This window comes from Heteronotia binoei, chromosome 6 (genome assembly GCF_032191835.1).
Source record: "Heteronotia binoei isolate CCM8104 ecotype False Entrance Well chromosome 6, APGP_CSIRO_Hbin_v1, whole genome shotgun sequence".
NCBI lineage: Eukaryota > Metazoa > Chordata > Lepidosauria > Squamata > Gekkonidae > Heteronotia > Heteronotia binoei.
The window spans coordinates 10,564,180-10,586,853 of record NC_083228.1 but is presented as its reverse complement, the minus strand read 5'-3'; the positions used below and the strand labels follow the sequence as shown (position 1 = coordinate 10,586,853).

Sequence of the window (22,674 nt, the reverse complement as noted above, 5' to 3'; positions counted from 1 at the left end):
CCAAGAGCTGCAAAATCAACCCACTAGACAGTGCCGGCTTAAACCCTGTGGAGGCCCCTAGGCAATTGAAATCTTGGGGCCCCCCTTGCAATTTATCTCCTAATGCATGCAGGCTGGGAGGGCTACAAGCAGGGGGAAAATGGGGGAAGAGCTGGCCCGGGGCCCCTAAAGGCACGGGGGCCCATAGGCCGGTGCCTACTTGGCCTATTTGTTCATCCAGCTCTGCCACTAGAGTTGCCAGACTCCAGGTGGGGTCTGGAGATCTCCCAGGATTAGAGCTGATCTCCAGACTACAAATATCAGATCCCCTGCCGGAAAGGGCAGTTCTGGAATGTGTATTCTCTAGCATCCCATCCCTGCTGAGCTCCCTCATCACCCCAAACTGAAACTTTTCAAGGTGCCTCCCCAAATATCCAGAAATTTTCCAAGCCAGAGTTGGCAGCACCTACAGGCTACCCTCCAGCCTCCCAACTTGGAAATTCAAAGTGGTCTCCCATCCAAATATACTTACCAGAGTCGGCCCTGGTTAGTTCCCAAGAACTGACGAGATTGGGTTTGCCTGGGCTATCCAGGTCAGAGTGCCCATGATTCCTCAAATGAATGATTCCATGATTCCTCGTTTATAATTCCTGTGCCACTTAAACCAGCCCATCCAGAACCAGTTATTCTTGGCTGAGTTGATTTCTAAAGAGAGAAGATGATATTGGATTTATATCCTGCCCTCCACTCCAAATCTCAGAGTCTCAGAGCGGCTCACAATCTCCTTTATCTTCCTCCCCTACAACAGACATCCTATGAGGTAGGTGGGGCTGAGAGAGCTCTCGCAACAACTGCCCTTTCAAGGACAACTCCTGTGAGAGTTATGGCTGACCCAAGGCCATTCCAGCAGCTGCAAGTGGAGGAGTGGGGAATCAAACCCGGTTCTCCCAGATAAGAATGCACACTTAACCATTACACCAAGCTGGCTCCAGACAAGAAGCCAAATTTTTAAAGACACTCAGGACTTTCTGAGAAGTCTGTCATATTTATGCTGTAAATGTGCCACCCAACTGATGAAGTTCCCTGCTTAAACTACCACAACCTCAGTCCTGGGCTATGAGAGGATGAGTTACCTAGTTTCCATAAGCTCACCAGCTCTCCCTCTCCCTTTAGCACAGTTTCAGAGAGAAAAACAAACTCCTGTGGCTTAAAAGGACACATCCTGATGGGCAAGGAGGATGGTGATGCCTCATAATGAGAGACTGTGATAACATGCTGTTAAGTAGGAGAGGTAGCTTAGGGCCTCCATAAGTGAACGAAGCATGGAGGGGAAAGGAACCATATGTGTATCTGTTGGTCTTTAGTTTAATTTCAGGGAGGAAAGACATTGAGAGAAAAACTCCAACGGACACATCCTGAATGGGCTCCTCTGAACAAGGGGGGATGATCTTGCTTCATAATGAGATGAAGTCACACATCTCTTCTTAAAAGGTCTCATCCTGAAGGGCTCCTCTCAACCAGGAGGGATTACCCTGCCTCATAATGAGAAACTGTGCCATGAATGAAGTTACATGTCTCCTAAAGGATGCATCCTGATTGGCTCCTGTAACCAGGAGGCATGACCCTGCCTCATAATGAGCAACTGTGACATGGATGAAGTCACATGTCTCTTAAGGGATGCATCCTGATTGGCTCCTCTAATCAGGAGGGATGACCCTGCCTCATAATGAGGAACTGTGCCATGCATGAAGTTACATGTCTCCTAAAAGATGCATCCTGATTGGCTCCTGTAACCAGGAGGCCTGACCCCACCTCATAATGAGAACCTGTGACATGGATGAAGTCATGTCTCTCTTAAGGGACACACCCTGATGGCCTCCTCTCAACCAGAAGGTCTGACCCTGCCTCATAATGAGCAACTGTGACATGGATGAAGTCACATGTCTCCTAAGGGATGCATCGTGATTGGCTCCTCTAATCAGGAGGCCTGAGCCTGCCTCATAATGAGAAACTTTGACATGGATGAAGTCATCTCTCTCCTAAGGGACACATCCTGATGGGCACCTCTCAACCAGGAAGGATGACCCCGCCTCATAATGAGGAACTGTGCCATGGATGAAGTTACATGTCTCCTAAAAGATGCATCCTGATTGGTTCCTGTAACCAGGAGGCCTGACCCCACCTCATAATGAGAACCTGTGACATGAATGATGTTTCTCTTAAGGGATGCACCCTGATGGCCTCCTCTCAACCAGAAGGTCTGACCCTGCCTCATAATGAGCAGCTGTGACATGGATGAAGTCACATGTCTCCTAAGGGATGCATCCTGATTGGCTCCTCTAATCAGGAGGCCTGACCCTGCCTCATAATGAGAAACTGTGACATGGATGCAGTCATATCTTTCCTCACGGGCACATCCTGATAGGTTCCTCTAACCAAGAGGGATGATCCTGCTTCATCCCAAGAAACTGTGACATGGATGAAGTCACGTCTTTCCTAATGGATGCATCCTGATAGGCTCTTCTCAATCAATAGGGATGACCCAGCATCATTATGAGAAACTGACATGGATGAAGTCGTGTCTCTCTTAAAGCTGGATCCACCACCTATATATTTCATACTACAGCTATTGTATCAAATGTAAAAGCTCTTTTGCGACTCCTCAAAGATTAGGTAAATATTAACGGGTACTACTTCTTTATAAAAAGAAGGGATTGAATTTATACCCCAATCTTCACTCAAAGTCTCAGAGCAGTTTACAATCCCCTTTCCCTTCTTCTCCCCATAACAAGACACCCTGCAAGACAGGTGGGGCTGAGAGCTGCTCTTGAGAGAACAACTCTGAGAGAAGGATGACTGATCCAAGGTCACACCAGCAGCTCTATGTGGCGGAATGCAAAATCAAACCTAGTTCTCCCAGATTAGAATCTGCAGTTTTAAACTTCTAACTGCTACTCCAAACTGGCAGTGGCTGAATTACATTCAGTTGTATACTATGCACACATATGTTACCCCTGGTATGTAACACCTGTCATAGCACACCTCTGTAATGCTCTGACGTGACTGGTATTATGCTGCCTCTTGGACTTCCTTAGCATTCCCAAATTACTTGCACTGCTAACAAAGGCTCTAACTTTAGGCCTCTTAGTTTCATTTGAAGAACTAGACAGCTTAATTTGATTTTGGTAGACTTATAAAAGTCAGCAGCAGTTTGGGGGGTGGGGATGGCGGTGAGGTAAAAGGGGTTCCATTGTTCTAAATAATATGGCTGCATTTACTTAAACAGAAATAAAGTTTATTTAGAAGTAGGGCTTTTTTTTGTTGCAGGAAATTGCATATTAGGCTACATACCCCTGATGTAGCCAATCCTCCTGAAGTTTACAGTAGGCCCTGTAAGCTCTTGGAGGATTGGCTACATCAGGGGTATATGGCCTAATATGCAATTTTCTGCAATAAAAAAAAGCCCTACTTCTAAATAAACTTTATTTCTGTTTAAATAAATGCAGCCATATGCAACATCTAGTGAGATTAGCACCAAACAAATTCTGATTGTTTTAAATTGTAGAATCTGTAATTTTGTAATATGTATTGTTTTAATTGTTGCTGTGATTTTATACTGTGAGTCGCCCTGAGCCTGCTTCGGTGGGGAGGGCGGGATATAAATAAAATAAAATCTATAAAAATAAATCAATAAAAATTATTTATGCCCTTTTTCTTTACCCCCTTTTTCTTATCCCCCCCACACAGTCTTGATTTTCTTCTCTTGTCACTTAAGCCTAATACTTCCTGCATAAAAAGACACAGATTTCCCTTTGCTCTCCAGCACCTCAATTTCTCCCCTCCACACGTGTGTACAGTCACAGGTGGGTTGCCAACCTCCAGTTGTTGGCTGGGGATCTCTATTACAACCGATCTCCAAGTGACAGAGATCAATTCACCTGAAGAAAATGGCTGCTTTGGAGGGTGGACTCCATGGCACTGAAGTCCCTTTTCTCTCCAAGCCCCACCCTCCCTAGACTTCATCCCCCAAATCTCTAGGTATTTTTTCCCAACTCGGTATTGGCAAGTCTAATACACACACACACACACACACACACACACACACCATCTCCTAGGGTACAGCTACCAACCAATCAGAACACACTTCACTTATACAGCCAGCCTTCCCTTTTTCTTACTCCAGAGGCCTTCATTTTAAACCACAGCAAACATACCTTGAAAACACTAACAATTTCAAACTGTGGTTCTGTTGTGTATGCGGACCAAAGTGAAGACTATTATGTGTGTTCCTGCCTGGCTCATTGGAGCCGTAAGAACTGAGCTTGGGGGCTCAGGAACTATGGGCAGCAGGATCCAAATACCTGCTGCCCTGCTCCAATCACAAGCCCCTGGACGGTTTGAATGGTCCAATGGTGTGCTAGCATGGGAGCCTTGCAGGGTATATAAGCTGGCCCCGTTGGCATAGTTCTCCAGTGTTAGAGTGCAGCCCTATATTATGCTGTACTGCAATAAAGAGCTATGATCACTACCACCTCGCCTCTTTCTTGCATTGAACCCACTATATTATAGGTTTTGCTTGATTCCTCACCAATAGCCAGAGGGAACCTGGTAACTCTATCTGGAAATGTACATATTTAGACTTGGGATGTAATCTTGAATCCTTCCTAATGAAGGGAATGTACCAGCTGTTGGAAGTGGAGGATTGTGCCATGTTCCCCTGCATAGAGCACCCCAGTGCTTTGAAGGGAACAGTGGAGTTACCAAGGCTAGAGTGGTCATTTCCTGTATCCTTTCCTTATTCAGCTGTGCTGTTGTCCCTTTGTTTACCCAGAATGCTAATCTTGGGAGTTCTTCCAACTGACAACCTCTGTGCCTCCATGTCTCACTACCCACCTCGAGAGCCAGACATGTTCTATGCAATCTCTCTCCCACCCACTGTAGGGGTAGAGGTAGGGAGATAGCTGGAATCTGTCTCTCTGACTTTCCTTTACAATATGGAATTCTTTCAAGAAGCCTTGTGCAAACATAGTTCCGTACGTAGCATCTCCTTTCCTCAGCACAAACCAGACTCCAACTGGTAGATAAATAGTGAAAGTGGGTGTCATCTGTCCCCAGTTATAAATGAAAAACTTCACCAAAAAATTGCTTGAATATCTGGACTGAAACGTAGCTGTCAGTTCATCTCATGGCTTCTGTGCAGGCCCACATGGGCCTCTAGGCCTCCACTACCTGGCCTATAGGCTCTAGAACATAAGAACATAAGAGAAGCCATGTTGGATCAGGTCAAAGGCCCATCAGGTCCAACACTCTATCACACAGTGGCCAAAAATTTATATATATATACACACACACACACGCACATACATATATATACAAACTGTGGCTAATAGCCCCTGATGCTCCATATTTCTGTCCAACCCCCTCTTGAAGCTGGCCGTGCTTGCAGACGCCACCACCTCCTGTGGCAGTGAATTCCACATGTTAATCACCCTTTGGGTGAAGAAGTACCTCCTTTTATCCGTTTTAACCCGACTGCTCAGCAATTTCATTGAATGTCCACGCGTTCTCGTATGGTGAGGAAGGGAGAAAAGTACTTCTTTCTCTACTTTCTCCATCCCATGCATTGTCTTGTAAACCTCTATCATGTCACCCCTCAGTCGACGTTTCTCCAAGCTAAAGAGCCCCAAGCATTTTAACCTTTCTTCATAGGGAAAGTGTTCCAAACCTGTAATCATTCTAATTGCCCTTTTCTGCACTTTTTCCAATGCTATAATATCCTTTTTGAGGTGCGGTGACCAGAACTGCACATAATATTCCAAATGAGACCGCACCATCGATTTATACAGGGGCATTATGATAGAGAAGCCTGCCTAGGAGTTACTAAAGAAAGCCTACATCTCCCAGGATCCCTTCTGTCCCTCTGATCGGGTGGCAACGTTCGGGAGGGAAACTAGCCCAGGAAGGAGTAGGACCTGGAGGAGAGCATAAAAGGGCCAAGCACAGACAAGGTATATTCTTTTTTGGAGAGGCTGCGGGAGAGAACCCTTACCCAAAGGGGTGAGTTTTTGGTATTAGAGGAAGGGAAGGTCTAGCTAAATGCATCAGGGCTCCTATTTATTTGCACCCACCTTTATTGTGTGTGTGTGTTTGTGTGTGTGTGTATAACTGTTTTTACCCACTTATTATCTGAACACTGTAAATAAATTGTCGTTGTTGTTATCCTGCCTGGGTCCTCATGTCTCCTTGGTCACAGTTAGGAGGTATTTACTAATAAGGGAGATAGGGGTGGTTGGGTGCTCTGAGTCCTCCCATGCAGTCCCTTACCAGAGTGGTGGTAGCCAGTAGAAGGCCCTCCTAGGCTCCTGCCGTGTGACAGCATGATTGCAGGCCAGCCATGGCACAGTAGGCCACTGCATGAACAGTGGCAACCCATTTTATGTTTCATGCAATGTCAAGAGATCACCACTTCATAAATTCCATATTGGGGCCCATCTGTGCAAAGGTAGGTTGTCAGGCCCAACTCAGGAAATATCTGGGGACTTTGGGGGTGGAGCCAGAAGACTTTGAGGGTGGAGCCAGTGGTAAGGGTGTGGCCAGCACGATTGAACTCCAAAGGGAGTTCCAACCATCACATCTAGAGGAACCGTGCTCCTTTTAAATTACATGCCTTCCCTTCCCTTCATTGGAAATAGTGGAGGCTGGGGGCACCTTCTTTGGGGACTCATAGAATTGGACCCCATGGCCCAATCTTTTTTGAAACTTGGGGGTTTATTTGAGGAGAGGCACCAAATGCTATGCTGGAAATTTGTTGCCTGTACTTCAAAAACAGCCCCCCAGAGCCCCAGATTTCCACAGATCAATTTTCCATTATATCCTGTCGGAGCCAGTCTCCATAGACTATAGTGGAATGCCCAGTAGACATTCACACACCCCTACATACACACTTTCTGATAACCCTGATGCGGGGTGAGGGCCTCCAAACCATGGGATCCCCTGCCTCCAACTGTGCAAAAGTAGGTGGATACCTCTAGATCAGGAGTGGGGAACCTCCATCCCGAGGCCGTATATGGCCCTCGAGGTCACTTGGTGTGGCCCTCGGGGATTGCTGGGCCAAACTGAGCCATGTGGTAGCCTCTCTGGGGCCTGGCTGGCCAGCGAGGATTGTGGGGCCCAGCTGTGCTGTGCAGCAGCCTCCCCAGGGCCAGCAGGGATCACAGGGCCCAGATGTGCTGCATGGCCTGGAAAAGTTACTCACACACAAAAAAGCCCTGGACCTAGGTATTTGCCTAGGCTGGCGGGCTAGGTATGTTTGTGTGTGGAGATTAGGCTCTCCCCACATGACTTCAAACAGAAAAACAATTACTTGCATTAATTTTGCTGGCCTGAATCATTTTCCCTCGCGGAGCACTGTTTTTTAAGTTGATAATTTTTTATGGCCCGCGAATGATGTTATAAATATCCATATGGTCCTTGGCAGAAAAAAAGGTTCCCCACCCCTGCTCTAGATGGTGACTGGAGATCTCCTGGGATTACAACTGGTCTCCGGATGATAAGAAGTCAGTTTACCTGGGGGGAAACGGCTGCTTTGGAAGGTGAGGTCTGTGGCATTATACCCCATTTGCAGAGCCAGTTAGAAGCCCTGCTGGACAAGATCCCTATCTGGCCCCATCCACTTCCTAAAACACTTGCCAGGCACCAGAAAAGGTGTTAGCACAGGTGTGTCACTCATTTGTTATGAGGGCTGGATCCGATATAAATTTGACATTGTTGGGCCGGGCCATGAGGGTCATAAAATGAGCATCACAAAATGCCGGGTAGTGGTAATGGAGTTATAAACTTTATAAAGGACACAAACACAATTAAATATTTTTAAAAATTAAAATAAAACATGCTTAAAACATTAGCACTTGGTCTTAAAGGTGCTTTCTTTGTATCTCTCCTGTGTGATCCAGGAAACTGGGCAAAGGAAGCTCTGGCTCTTTCCTTTCTTCCCCAGGGGACCAGGAGCAGGGGGAGCCACAGCCAATAGAAGGAAGAGAGGCTTGACTTAGTAGCTCTGCTGTGCAACTGAGAGAGCCTGGCAAAGCAAGCGACCCCTCCCCCCTTCCTCCCCAAGGGAGGAGCCTCAGCCAATGGAGAAAACAGACCCTCTGTAGTTTCTGTGCGATTGAGCAAGCCTGGCAAAGCAAGATGGCTGCAGAAGGAAGCAAGAGGGAGCGAAAAGGAAGCAGACGACAGCCAGTTGCTCGGGGGCCTGATTCGGCCCCCTTGGCCATGTGTTTGACACCCCTGCTGAGTTACTGACATGCATACCTAAGATGACATCTGCATTTTGTTAGCCATTCGGTTCATACGAAGGAACTGAATTCCCTCTTTTTCTGCTGTGTTCAAGACATTTTGGATTTTGCCCCAAGACTCAAGGAACAAGGAGGCAAAATGGCACCCCCCCCCTCAAGCCCTGTGTGTGGTGGAATCACTGGCTTGTGCATGCACACAAAAGCGGATACCCAGAATTAAATTTTGTTGGTCGTAAAGGTGCCGCTGGACTCAGACTTTGTTCTATAAAAACGATCTGCAGGACTCTAATACAGGGGTGTCATACGTGCGGCCCAGGGGCCACATCAGGCCCCGGAGGGTTCCTGTCAGGCCCACAAGCAAATCTGCTTCGTTCTCCCTTCTTTCTGTGTCACGGTTTGCTTTGCCAGGACAGAAGTTACAGAGCAAAGCCTCTGTTTTCCTCATTGGCTGAGGCCTCTTGGGGAGGAAGTGGGGGGGGGGGGGAGAACTTGCTTTGAAGCTGGCCACAATATTGCTAAGACTTAAGCAGGGGTTCAAGCATGCATTCCGGGGGCCGAATCAGGCCCCCGGAGGGCTCCTATCAGGCCCCTGAGCAACTGGCTGTCATCTGCTTCCTTCTCTCTCTCTTGCTTCCTTCTGCATAACAGTTTGCTTCGCAAGTCTTGCTCAATTGCACAGGAGCTACAGAGCAAAACTTCTGTTTTCTCCATTGGCTGAGGCTCCTCCCTTGGGATTGGTGGGGGGAAAGATAGCTTGTTTTTCCAGGTTCTTTCAATCACACAGCAAAGCTACTGAGACAAGTCTCTCTTCCTTCTTCCTGGGGAAGGAAGGAAAGAGCCAGAGCTTCCTTTGCCCAGTTCCCTGGATCCCATGGGAGAAATACAAAGAAAGCACCTTTAAGACCAATGAGTGCTAATGTTTTAAGCATGTTTTAAGTTTTTAAAAATATATATATTTAATTGTGTTTGTCTGTATCCTTTATAAAGTTTATATCTCTGCTACCTAATCTTAAGTAGGTACACACATGGCCTGGCCCAACAAGGTCTCATTTATGTCAGATCCGGCCCTCATAACAAATGAGTTTGACACCCCTGCTCTAACATATCAGTCCATGAGCACAACAACAGTAGAAATATCAAAGCAAAAGCAACACATGTTGGTGAAGTTACAATTAGTAATGCATCTAGATGAACCTCATAGTTAATAACTTGGTCCACCAAAAGCGTAATATTGACAGTAAGATACATAATCTTCCCAGGTTCAAAATCTTCCACACAACCGACTCTACAGACGTTTTAGAATTCACAAATGATTATCCACTCCAGTCCACAACGTCGATCGTGCCATTTGCCGTCCGGATGCATTTCTACGCAGTCTTCATTTTGAAGGTTATTTGGTTCTCCCGGTGCCCAGTTGAAGTATGTCACTATTTTGCCACTTGCATTTTTAAACGTGCCTTCTTTGTCACTGTCGGTGGCTCCTAGAACAGCCTTCTTGTTTTGCCACTGCACTATTTGCTGTACCGCTTTGTTCTCTGCAGCATTCTTGGGCAAGGCAATCGTGGCGCCCATCTGGGAGCAGAGGATTTTTGCAGTCTCGTAGTCGCCCGTGGAGCCGTCCGTTTTGAATATTTTGTCGCCGACCATCACACCAGAGGGCACGAGGAGAACTAGGAGACAGAAAGGCAGTGTCTCTGGATTGTTTACATAAGAACATATATGAACACATGAAGCTGCCTTCTACTGACCCAGACCCTCGGTCCATCTAAGTCAGTATTGTCTACTCAGACTGGCAGCGGCTCTCCAGGGTCTCAAGCTGAGGTTTTTCACACCTATTTGCCTGGACCCTTTTTAGTTGGAGATGCCAGGGATTGAACCTGGGACCTTCTGCTTACCAAGCAGATGCTCTCCCACTGAGCCACCATCCCTCCCATTAAGATGATTTTTGGGTGGTCTTTTGATCATATGAACATATGAAGCTGCCTTATACTGAATCAGACCCTCGGTCCATCAGTCAGTCTTGTCTACTCAGACTGGCAGCCGCTCTCCAGGGTCTCAAGCTGAGGTTTTCACATCTATTTGCCTGGCACCTTTTTTAGTTGGAGATGCCAGGGATTGAATCTGGGACCTTCTGCTTACCAAGCAGATGCTCTCCCCACTGAGCCACCATCCCTCCATTAAGATGATTTTTGGGCGGATCTTTTGATGCATATGAACATATGAAGCTGCCTTACACTGAATCAGACCCCTCGGTCCATCAAGTCAGGTCTTGTCTACTCAGAATGGCAGCCGCTCTTGAGGCCTCAAGCTGAGGTTTTTCATGCCTACTTGCCTGGACCCTTTTTAGTTGGAGATGCCGGGGATTGAACCTGGAACCTTCTGCTTACCAAGCAGATGCTCTACCACTGAGCCACCGTCCCTCCCCTTATACCAGGGTTGCCCAACATGGTGCCTGTGAGCTCCATGGCACCCACCGGTACAATCCTTTGGCATCTGCCAAGCATTTCAGTAAGTGCGACATGGCCATCATAAGGCAGGGCTTCTTACAGGCCTGATCTCATTCAAATGAAAGGGCTTCTCACTGAAAGATCAGAAGGCCGGGGTAATAGAGTTGCCAATCCCAGGCGGGGACAGGGGATCTCCTGTTTGGAGGCCCTCCCCCCGCTTCAGGGTCATCAGAAAGTGGGGGAAGGGGAGGGAAATGACTGCTAGGCACTTCTTCATTATTCTCTATGAAGAACCTATTGGCCGTAAGGTATAATGGAAAATAGGCTCATGAGTATCTGGGGCTTTGTGGGGCTGATGTAGCCAATCCTCCTGGAGCTTCCAGTAGGCCCTGTACGAAGAGCCCTGTAAGCTCCAGGAGGATTGGCTACATCAGGGTGTGTCGCCTCATATGCAAAGGAGTTCCTGCTACCAAAAAAGCCTAGTGATTGCCATGTGCTGAATCAGAGGCTGCAAGAGCATGCCTTATCACTATGTTCTTGGGCTACAAGGCTATCGCTAATACTGTTCCTGGGCTACGTGTGCTACAAGGCTATCGCTGATGTGCACTAAGAGAACAAATTAAATGGCTAATGCAAGACTTCTATGAGGACGAGGCCCATCTCCATAAAGAGAGCATGCCTGTTGTGTTTCCGCACGAATCAGCGCTTTGGCACCTCCCAATAAAAAACAGGAGAGATCATTTTGTTGCATTTCCACAATGAGTGCAAAGGGCTCCCTCAGTCCTTTGCAATGCCAGAGCCCAACAATCACATCCCTTTTGGTTGCCACCTGGGCTTTTGTTGATAGCAAGAACTCCTTTGCATATTAGGCCACACACCCCCTGATTTAGCCAGATCCTTCACGAGCTTTCAGTAGGCCCTGTACGAAGAGCCCTGTAAGCTCTTGAAGGATTGGCTACATAAGAGTGGTGTGGCTAATATGCAGAGGAGTTCTTGCTACAAAAACAGCCCTGGTTCCAACCAAGCCTCTTCCCCCTTCTTACCTTTCAGGGTTTTGTTGACTGCAGCTTTGTAGGCATATCAGTTGGGTTCGCAAGTCCTTTATTTCCTTTCTAAGACACTCAAGCTCTGAAGGATGGGGGGAGGGAAGTATTTATTTTCAATTTATTTTAAATACCTTTATTAGCCGCCTTTCTCCCTTGCAGAAGGCGAGGCAGGCCCACAATATAAATGCAATGCTTATTTAAACAGCAGAACCAAAACGATACAAATCAACCAATTATTAAAAACCACTAAAAGGTCACCATCTTTAAAATTCCAAGTAGGACTGCCAATAAATAACAACTCAATCAGTCAAATGCAGTCCTAAAGAAAACCTTCAGCTGCCCTCCTGAAGATCAAAAATCATAAATGATGTAGAGTTGGGAGTGAGCAGTGAAGTGGCCAAGTTTGCGGATGACCCTAAATTGTTCAGGGTGGTGAGGATTGTGAGGAACTCCAGAGGGACCTGTTGAGGCTGGGTGAGTGGGCGTCAACGTGGCAGATGCGGTTCAATGTGGCCAAGTGCAAAGTAATGCACATTGGGGCCAAGAATCCCAGCTACAAATACAAGTTGATGAGGTGTGAACTGGCAGAGACTGACCAAGGGAAAGATCTTGGGGTCGTGGTAGATAACTCACTGAAAATGTCAAGACAGTGTGCGTTTGCAATAAAAGAGGCCAACGCCATGCTGGGAATTATTAGGAAGGGAATTGGAAACAAATCAGCCAGTATCATAATGCCCCTGTATAAATCGATGGTGCGGTCTCATTTGGAGTACTGTGTGCAGTTCTGGCCGCCGCACCTCAAAAAGAATATTATAGTACTGGAGAAAGTCCAGAAAAGGGCAACTAGAATGATTAAAGGGCTGGAACACTTTCCCTATGAAGAAAGGTTGAAACGCTTGGGACTCTTTAGCTTGGAGAAACATTGACTGCGGGGTGACATGATAGAGGTTTACAAGATAATGCATGGGATGGAGAAAGTAGAGAAAGAGGTACTTTTCTCCCTTTCTCACAATACAAGAACTTGTGGGCATTCGATGAAATTGCTGAGCAGACAGGTTAAAACGGATAAAAGGAAGTACTTCTTCACCCAAAGGGTGATTAACATGTGGAATTCACTGCCACAGGAGGTGGTGGCGGCCACAAGCACGGCCACCTTCAAGAGGGGTTTAGATAAAAATATGGAGCAGAGGTCCATCAGTGGCTATTAGCCACAGTGTGTGTGTGTGTATATATATATTAAAAAAATTTTGGCCACTGTGTGACACAGAGTGTTGGACTGGATGGGCCATTGGCCTGATCCAACATGGCTTCTCTTATGTTCTTAGGGAGGCCAGGCACACCTTCCTGGGGAGGTTGTTCCATAATCTTGGGGCTACCACTGGAAAGGTCCTGTCTTGTGTCCCCAACAGAGGAGCAGCTTTGATTGGTGGAACACTGAGGAGGGCCCCTCTCTGTGATCTTCATTCCCAAGCAGGAACATTATGGGAGAAGACCGTTCTTACCATTGTACAACAAGTTACAGTTTGTTTGTTTTTTAAACGGTAAACAGTCAGCATAAGCATAGTGCCGCCTGGTCCAATTCAAGAAATATCTGGGGGCTTTGGGGGCGGAGCCAGGAGCAAAGGTGTGAGAAACATGATTGAACTCCGAAGGGAGTTCTGGCCATCATATTTAAAGGAACCGCCCTCCTTTTAAATGCCTTCCCTTCGTTTGGAATAACGAAGCATAGGGGCACCTTCTTTTGGGGCTCATAGGATTGGACTCCCCAGTCCGAGGATGGGCGGTCAGAGCACAGCCTATGTTGAATGATGAAATTGCTCTAACTGAGGGCACCAGGTTAGAGTCGGTAGCTTTATAGAGCTCGGTGAAACCCAGTTGGTCTTTAGGCATCACCTGATTCCCGGTGAGCAATAGCTCAGTGCTGTTCCTGGCTTCTCTTGCTGCGATGAAGAGCAGCAGAGAGCTAATAAGTTACTCTCTAGTTTGGCAGGGTGGTTAAGTGGGGAGACTCCTATCTGCGAGAGCCAAGTTTGATCCCGCACTCCTCCCCTTGCAGCTGCTGGAATGGCCTTGGGTCAGCCATCGCTCTTGTAGGAGTTGTCCTTGAATGGGCAGCTTCTGTGAGAGCTCTCTCCGCCTCACCTACCTCACAGGGTATTTGTTGTGGGAGAGGAAGGTGAAGGAGACTGTAAGCTGCTCTGAGATGCAGAGTGAAGGGCAGGGTATAAATCCAATTTCTTCTTCTCCTCCTCTCCTACAGCAAATGGCAGAGTTCGCCATTTTGAAAAAATGCTTGTTACGCTATACTGAGTGATCCTCAGTGATTCTGGGCTTATTACTGTCCCCCATCTTATCCTTCCCCAGTGGGATGTTGTGAAGATCAGTGAGTAACATATTCTAAAGCTCTTTGTCTAATGAAAAAGGAAAGTAGAAAGAACACATTGTGATTATTATGTGACACATGATTAGAACAAAACCCTCTACGCCCCTTTAGGACTTTCTACAGTAAGAAGTATGCAGTTAAAAAAAAATTACTGACCTGCTTGATTAGCATCTCTTCTAACTCTCGATCCTGCATATCTATGTGACCCACGAAAGCTAGTTGTTCCTACTGGATTCTGGGACCCTAGTATAGAAGGACAAAATTCACCTGTGATGTAAGTTTTAACCAGGGGTCATTTTGTAGAAAAACAGGTGCCAGAGCTCATTAGCACAGCTCATTTGTATCGCTCATTTGCCAATTTGGTGTAGTGGTTAAGTGTGGAGAGCCAGTGGAGAGTGTAGAGAGCCAGTGGTTAAGTGGAGAGCCAGTTTGGTGCAGTGGTTAAGTGTGTGGTTATCTGGGAGAACCGGGTTTGATTCCCCACTCCTCCACTTGCACCTGCTAGCATAGCCTTGGGTCAGCCACAGCTCTGGCAGAGGTTGTCCTTGAAAGGGCAGCTGCTAGGAGAGCCCTCTCTGCCCCACCCACCTCACAGGGTATCTGTTGTTGGGGAGGAAGGTAAAGGAGATTGTGAGCCGCTCTGAGACTCTTCGGAGTGGAGGGTGGGATATAAATCCAATAACTTCATCTACCTCACAGGGTGTCTGTTGTGGGTGAGGAAGGTAAAGGAGGTAGTGAGCCGCTCTGAGACTCTTCGGAGTGGAGGGTGGGATATAAATCCAATAACTTCATCTACCTCACAGGGTGTCTGTTGTGGGTGAGGAAAGGTAAAGGAGATAGTGAGCCGCTCTGAGACTCTTCGGAGTGGAGGGCGGGATATAAATCCAATATCTTCATCTACCTCACAGGGTGCCTGTTGTGTGTGGGGGGGAGGTAAAGGAGATTGTGAGCCGCTCTGAGACTCTTCGGAGTGGAGGGCGGGATGTAAATCCAATGTCTTCATCTACCTGACATGGTGTCTGTTGTGATGGGGGGGGGAGATAAAGGAGATTGTGAGCCGCTCTGAGACTCTTTGGAGTGGAGGGCGGGATATAAATCCAATATCTTCATCTACCTCACGGGGTGTCTGTTGCGGGTGAGGAGGGAGAGGGTAAGGAGATTGTGAGCCGCTCTGAGACTCTTCAGAGTGGAGGGCGGGATATAAATCCAATATCTTCTTCTTCTATGTCACATGCCCCTGACATCACTGGAAGGTGTAGTAAATTATGTCAGCTCAGCAGCCACCTTAAAATGCTTCTTGAATTCTAATTGTCATAATAAAACCTTACTCCCATCATACTTTTTCAATTGCTTTCTCTTATGTGGCCACAGTGGCACGATGAAGATTTCCATCTACCTGCTTTATATGTTTTGGTTATTTTCCCATTTTTTGTAGGGAAATAGTAGAAAATTTGTCAAGTCTTATAGTTCAGCAAAATTCTCACAGGAGATTTGAGCAATGGAGCCCAGAAGCAAGTATGGGGGGTGGGGATTTAAGAAAGAACGAGTGCAATAAAATTTGGAGCAGGGGTGTCAAACATGCAGCCCGGGGGCCAAATGAGGCTCCCGGAGGTCTCCTATCAGGACCCCGAGCAACTGGCTGTCATCTGCTTCCTCCTCTCTCTCTCTTGGTTCCTTCTGCATCTCAGCATACTTTACAAGGCTTGCTCAATCGCACAGGAGCTACAGAGCATAGCCTCTATTTTCTCCATTGGTTGAGGTTCCTCCCCCTCCTGGTCCCCTGGGGAAGTAGGGAAAGAGCTGGAGCTTCCTTTGCCCAGTTCTCTGGATCCCATGGGAAAACCCAACAAGTGCTAATGTTTTAACCATGTTTTAAGTTTTATATATATATTGTCTGTGTCTTTTTAAAAGTTTATATCTCTGCTACCTAATCTTAAATAGGTACACACATGGCCTGGCCCAACACTGCCCGAAAAGGTCTCATTTATGTCAGATCTGGCCCTCATAACACATGAGCGCGACACCCCTTGATTTAGAGGTTCCGGAGCTCCACTCCTGTGAGCTCCTGCCCAAAATATGGCCTGGTTTTAACCATATTTGCAAAACTTAGCATTGTTCCATGAAAGAGAGCATTTGTTGCTGTTGCTATCGGTATTCCTCGTTGGGGGATCTTTAATGAAACATATTCCTTCCTCAGTGAACCTTCTATTGATGGACATCATTCAACTCCATGTACTGCATATGTGTGAAACCCTTGCTTCTAATCGATGCCAACCTTGGGTGGAATTCTAGCAGGAGCTCCTTTGCATATTAAGCCACACCCTCCTGATGTAGCCAATCCTCAGAAAGCCTTCAAGACTCTTTTTTGTAAGCTCTTAGAGGATTGGCTACATCAGGGGTGTGACCTAATATGCAAAGCAGCTCCTGCTAGAATTCCACCCCTGATGCCAACTGTATCATAAATCCTTTTCAGTGTTCTTTCTCCAAATCTACTGTTAATAAAACAGAGCACCTGAAAAAAGTCACCCTTCCTATAATGCATGAAGCGAGTAAAAGCCCCCCTTCCCCATAAAGATTCTGGTACCTTGATCCCCATTTCCCTTTTCCAGGCCTCTCTTATGGGGTGCACATACAACCAGGGTGCAGGCGTTTGGGACCCATCCTTTTAGAAGGTAACTTGTCACTGGTGAGCTGACCTGTGTTGATACGCCCACGGATAGCAGACATAGAATTAGAAGCCGGAACACTGTTTGGATATATGATCTGGAGTTTGAAGAAAGGAAAAAAAGAAAAGAATCAATAGGGTGTTAAGTTATGAGACTTGTCAAGCCTTGGAAGTCATTTGTATACCTTATAAGGGGATTAAATAGATTCATGGAAGATAAATCTATCTAGCCGCGGTGACTGAGGGGAACCTCTGAAGCCCAGAGCCAGGAATCAACACCAGGGGAAGGCCTCAGCCTCCATGTCCTGCTGCTGGCCCTCCAAGGGAACTGGTTGGCCACTGTGTGAGTCAGGGTGCTGGACTGGATCGACCACTGGTCTGATCCAGCAGGGCTCTTCTGATGTTCTTACCTCCATTGATGATAGAAAAGAAACTCCTCACATCCTGGTTTTCAGGAACCAGGCTGGTGACACTGAATATCATACATGAAGCTGTCTTCTGCTGAATCAGACCACTGGTCTGTCAATGACAGTGAGAGCCAGTTTGGTGTAGTGGTTAAGTGTGCGGACTCTTATCTGGGACAACCGGGTTTGATTCCCCACTCCTCCACTTGCACCTGCTGGCATGGCCTTGGGTCAGCCATAGCTCTGGCAGAGGTTGTCCTTGAAAGGGCAGCTGCTGTGAGAGCCCTCTCAGTCCCACCCACCTCACAGGGTGTCTGTTGTGGGGGAGGAAGGTAAAGGAGATTGTGAGCCGCTCTGAGACTCTTCGGAGTGGAGGGCGGGATATAAATCCAATATCATCTTCTTCTTCTTCTTCTTCTTCTTCTTCTTCTTCTTCTTCTTCTTCTTCTTCTTCTTCTTCTTCTTCTTCTTCTTCTTCTTCTTCTTCTTCTTCTTCTTCTTCTTCTTCTTCTTCTTCTTCTTCTTCTTCTTATCAGAATCAAACTGCTAGTGGCTCTCTTGGGTCTCAGGAAGAAGTCTGTTATAGCATCCACTTGGTCCTTGTTAACTGGAGATGCCAGGGATTGAATTTGGGACTTTCTGCATGCAAAGCAGATGCTCTTTTCCTTAGCCACAGCCTCTCCCGTAAGGAAACAAGGCTAACATGGAAAGATAGTTAACAAAACACATAATCAGAGATCATACTGAAAAATGAGAATTCAGAGAACCTGAGACCTTAGAGAAGAACATATAGTTGGCTGGAAGAGTAAAGCAAGAACAAAGAGTGCTTATCAATGACATTTTTGGTAACAGTCAAAGTACTTCAGAGGATAGTTCTTTCTGGTTGTGATTCCTTGCAGTGTATAGGTTCTACAAGACTGTAGCCCTTCCTGCCTAGTCTGTATGTTACCTAGTCTGTTCAATCTGCACAGGACTACAGTTGGAGATAAAAAAAAGCATTTACATCTATTGCTATTTTCATGAGCAATAGCAGAGCTCAGAATGGCTCCCATTGAGCTCTGTGGGTCAAGTAAAACAGGTTAGATTTTTCTGGGAGAAGGTCAAAATCTTCTCCCTCATAAGAAACTGGGATCACCAGAACACAAGGGTTTAGCCCTTGTCCCAGAACACACATTTGTATTTCCTCCCATATGGATTAATGGGTATCATTAATCCCTACAACAAAGTATGAAATGTAGTTCTAGAGTATACTGAAAAGGAGAAGCTGCTTCTCAACTGAGAATGGAATCAAAGTGCATATAGCAACAAGGTGGGACCCCTTCTATACCTCTTTGTACCATCCCTTCTCATGTGAAGTAATGACAGGCATTTTGTTATTCTAGGTCATAAGCAGGTGTCTTCCAGATACTCTGAAGGTCCCCAATCTTTTTAAGCCTGTAGGCACCTTTGGAATCCTGGCATCGGGTCATGAGTGCAGCCACAAGATGGCTACTGCAGGAGGCTGAACTATCCACAAAATGGCTGACATAGCTTACTTTCCATCACACAGTGAAGATTCTTGTGCTGTGGTGGCAGCTGCTGCCATTTTTTTTAAAAAAAATCTGTGTAGCCAATCAAATCTCCAGTGGCCAATCAAAAGCCCTGCTGTACAAAATCCCCACTGACCCCTGCCCGTTTCCTCAAAACACATGGCAGTCATTGCTTTGTGTGGTCAAAACCCAGGTGTCATGAGGAGGTCCACCGACAGGGCCAGAACTCTCCCACTGTTAACCGCCCCCCCCCCCCACAGCACCAAGAATACAGAGCATCACTGCCCCAGACGCAGTGTTCCACCTATACCTTGTGGGTAATAGCGACTGACCTCTGCTCCATATGTTTATCCAATCCCTTCCTGAAGCCATCTGTGGTTGTAACCACCACCACCACCACTTCCTGTAGCAGTGAATTCCACAATTACTCTTTGGGTGAAGAAGTACTTCCTTTTAGCCTACACATCAATCATTTTAGTCACTTATACCTTCATGAGGATTCCCGCAGTCTGAGGTTGAGTTCAAAAACCTGGCCACTTACTGTGTCATTCTGAGTGTTCCTCAGAAATCTTAGCGATACTTTTGCAGACGTACACTCCCATTTATAAACTATGGATTATGTAATGAGAGCTTACGTGTTAAGTAAATCCTCTTAACAATAAGCATTGAATTCGGGGCCACGATCCTCAAACAAACCACCTTCAGAGCAGGTCAGTCACTGGGACGGCTCATGAGCTTGGCTGCCTTCCTTCCTTCCTTCCTTCATTAAGGCAAAATTACACACAAAAGGAGGCTTTGTCCTGTTGTAATAAGCATGAGCACAGAGCCAGAAAGTTGTTCACATCTGAATGAAAGCAAACAGTTCATAACATCTTGTTAACTCATTGTTTATCTGGCAGAAAAGTGGCTTCTCTGAGGTTTCTGGGGCAAAGTTGGAGGAAATTGGTAGGACTTGTGTGAGGTCCAGTGGTGGTTGCATTTAAACTGTTCATCTTATGGGGCTTGTACGACTTCAGCTAGAAGAAAGTAGGGAGTTTACAAAATAGAGGTTTACAAAATTATGCATGAGATAGAATCATAGAATCATAGAGTTGGAAGGGACCTCCAGGATCATCTAGTCAAACACCCTGCACAATGCAGGAAACTCACAAATACCTCCCCTTAAATTCACAGGATTTTCATTGCTGTCAGATGGCCATCTAGCCTCTGTTTAAAAACCTCCAAGGAAGGAGAGCCCACCACCTCCTGAGGGAATTTGTTCCACTGAGGAACCGCTCTAACGGTCAGGAAGTTCTTCCTAACGTTGAGCCGGAAACTCTTGATTTAATTTCAACCCATTGGTTCTGGTCCTACCTTCTGGGGCTACAGAAAACAATTCCACACCCTCCTCTATATGGCAGCCCTTCAAGGACTTGAAGATGGTGATCACATCACCTCTCAGCCTCCTCTCCAGGCTAAATATGCGCAGCTCCTTCAATCTTTCTTCATAGGACTTTCTTCATAGATAGAGAAGGTAGAGAAAGAAGACCTTTTCTTCCTTTCTCACAATACAAGAACTCATGGGCACTCAATGAAGTTCATGAGCAGTAGGCTTAGAACAGGTAAAAGGAAGGACTTATTCACCCAAAGTAATTTAACATGTGGAATTCACTGCCACAGGAGGTAGTGGTGTCTACAAGCACAGACAGCTTCAAGAGGGGATTGGATAAACATCTGGAGCAGAGGTCCATCAGTGGCTATTAGCCACAACATGCAGATAGAACACTATGTCTGGGGCAAGTGATGCTCTGTATTCTTGGTGTTCAGGGGGCCACAGTGGGAAGGCTTCTAGAATTCTGGCCCTGCTGGTGGACCTCCTGATAGAACCTGGGTTTTGGCCACTGTGTGACACAGAGTATTGAACTGGATGGCCCATTGGTCTGATTCAACATGGCTTCTCACTCACCTTGTCTCTTGTTCCTGAGCTCTTTCTGGTGCAGTCAGAGAACAGCTGGCAGTGTCTTAGGCAACTTCCTGACAATGAGGGAAGCTGTTGATCAAGTGTTTAGGCAACAGGGTCCCCCTCCCCTCATAATGAGGATGCTTGGCTGTTTCTCCTCCCCTCCTCAGAAACTTTTGAGTACAACTAGGAATTCCATCAACCCTGTACAACTTGGTTCCCCAGTCATTTTATGCTTGGCATCTGAAAATCCACACAAAGCAAAATTAATAGCTTTGAAGACTGTGGCTGACTTAATTGCAATCCATACCATACACTTAAGAGGTTTAATAGTCTTTCCCTCTTCCCAGGCAGTTCTGGGAACTGTAGTTCTTTGAAAGATTTCTAACAAATTCGGTGTACTCTCATCAAAATAGGATTCCCATAAAAGGGGGGGGGGGCGTGGGAGGGAAACAGTTCTGTCCTATGGCTCCATGTTAGTGGGGCACCACAGATTCTTACCAGAAGAATTGAGACCAAGTTCCTCTTAAATTCAATGTTAGGGAAAATCCTGGGCCTCAGGTAGAAACTGAGACCCCTTTACCAAGGTTCATTTTGGTAGGATAGAGGCTGGCTAGAGACTGAATCCCTTCAGTGAGGGAAAAAAGACAACAGACAAGTGCTCTCAGCTGGAGCTCTTCATGGTTATCTTCACAGGAGATATGAGAAACTTTAATGCATAACAAGAAAACTACTCAATTAAATCTGTGTACATATAAGATAGGGATACATTCCGGTCTACAGACCAAGACTTAAACACGGTGTTGGCGTGTAGCCTTGAACAAAAGCTAACAGAGGCAATATTTACCTGGTGCACTGTCATTCAAGAAAGTGATGAACTTATCAAGACCCATAAGCCAGCGGTGGCGAAGGAAGGAAGGAGAGGTTGAAAGAAAGCCACTTTAACGTTAAATGCATTCTCCAAGCCACTGTCTGGAGAAGTGATTTTAAAAGAAAAATGCCTTCTCCAAATCAGCTGATGGGGCAGGGGGGACTTGAGAAGCCTTGTGTTGGATGTCGGGGAGAGGTTGGCGATCTGGCTGGTGTACCGTCCGCCTAACGCACCGGCCAGCGCCTTACCATCCCTGATGGAGGCGGTGTCCGGCTGGGCGTTGGAGTACCCAGGGCTTCTGGTCCTGGGTGACTTCAATGTCCACGCCGATGACGCGGCGTCCACTCAGGCGATGGACCTAGTGTCTTCCATGGCGACACTGGGACTCTCCCAATTTGTTACGACTCCCACACATCAGGCTGGGCACACATTAGATCTGATCTTTGCGGCCGGGATTAAAGTGAACGAAATCGCGACGGAGGCGATACCATGGTCGGATCACTTAGCCCTCAAGGCTCGTATGGAGACGCTACCACAACCCTGTAAGGGCGGAGAGCCTATTTTGGCTCGCCCGCGGAGCCTGATGGACCCGGAACGGTTCCAAACAGCTCTTCGGGATCCTTGGCCCCCTTGCGATTCCCTTGATGCCCTGGTTGATGCCTGGCAAGACCGGCTATCTGGGGCAATCAACGAGATCGCACCCCGACGTCCTCTGCGCCCTCGTTCAAGGCTGGCTCCCTGGTATACCCTGGAGCTACGCCGGCTGAAACAAGGACTCCGACGACTAGAGAGGCAGTGGCGGCGCACTCGTGGCGAAGCGGCGAGAACATCCTACAGAACGTTTATGAGGTCGTATGAGATGGCAGTCAAGACCGCGAAGAAGAAGTACTTCGCGGCCAAGATTGCGTCTGCAAATTCGCGCCCGGCACAATTGTTTAAAATAATTGGACATTTAACTACACTGCCCCAGGGCAGACCAAACGTCAAAGAATTAGAAATAGGCTGTGAGGCTTTTGCGAAATTTTTTGCAGACAAAATCACGTCGCTCCGCCAGGACCTGCCCATCACCTTAGATACAGCACATGAGCCCGAGGCCCCTTGCCTGTCTTCTGAT

The 22,674-nt window shown here is 46.8% G+C and overlaps 1 protein-coding gene across 1 annotated transcript; it reads right to left on the bottom strand.

Moving 5' to 3' along the window:
• Window positions 1-9,572: 9,572 nt before the first annotated feature.
• LOC132574261 (pulmonary surfactant-associated protein D-like) lies at window positions 9,573-19,299 on the bottom strand. Its single transcript, XM_060242609.1, has 3 exons — window positions 19,292-19,299; window positions 16,737-16,915; window positions 9,573-9,946 (listed from the first exon to the last, which is right to left on the bottom strand). The coding sequence occupies exons 1-3, from the start codon at window positions 19,297-19,299 to the stop codon at window positions 9,573-9,575; spliced, it is 561 nt and encodes a 186-aa protein (XP_060098592.1).
• Between the last annotated feature and the right edge of the window lie 3,375 nt (window positions 19,300-22,674).

Coding starts and splice junctions, on each gene's coding strand:
- LOC132574261 (XM_060242609.1), bottom strand. Junction 9,947..16,736: donor AAAGGGAAATGGGGATCAAG/GTACCAGAATCT, acceptor TCTGTCTCCTAG/TTCTCCTCGTGCCCTCTGGT.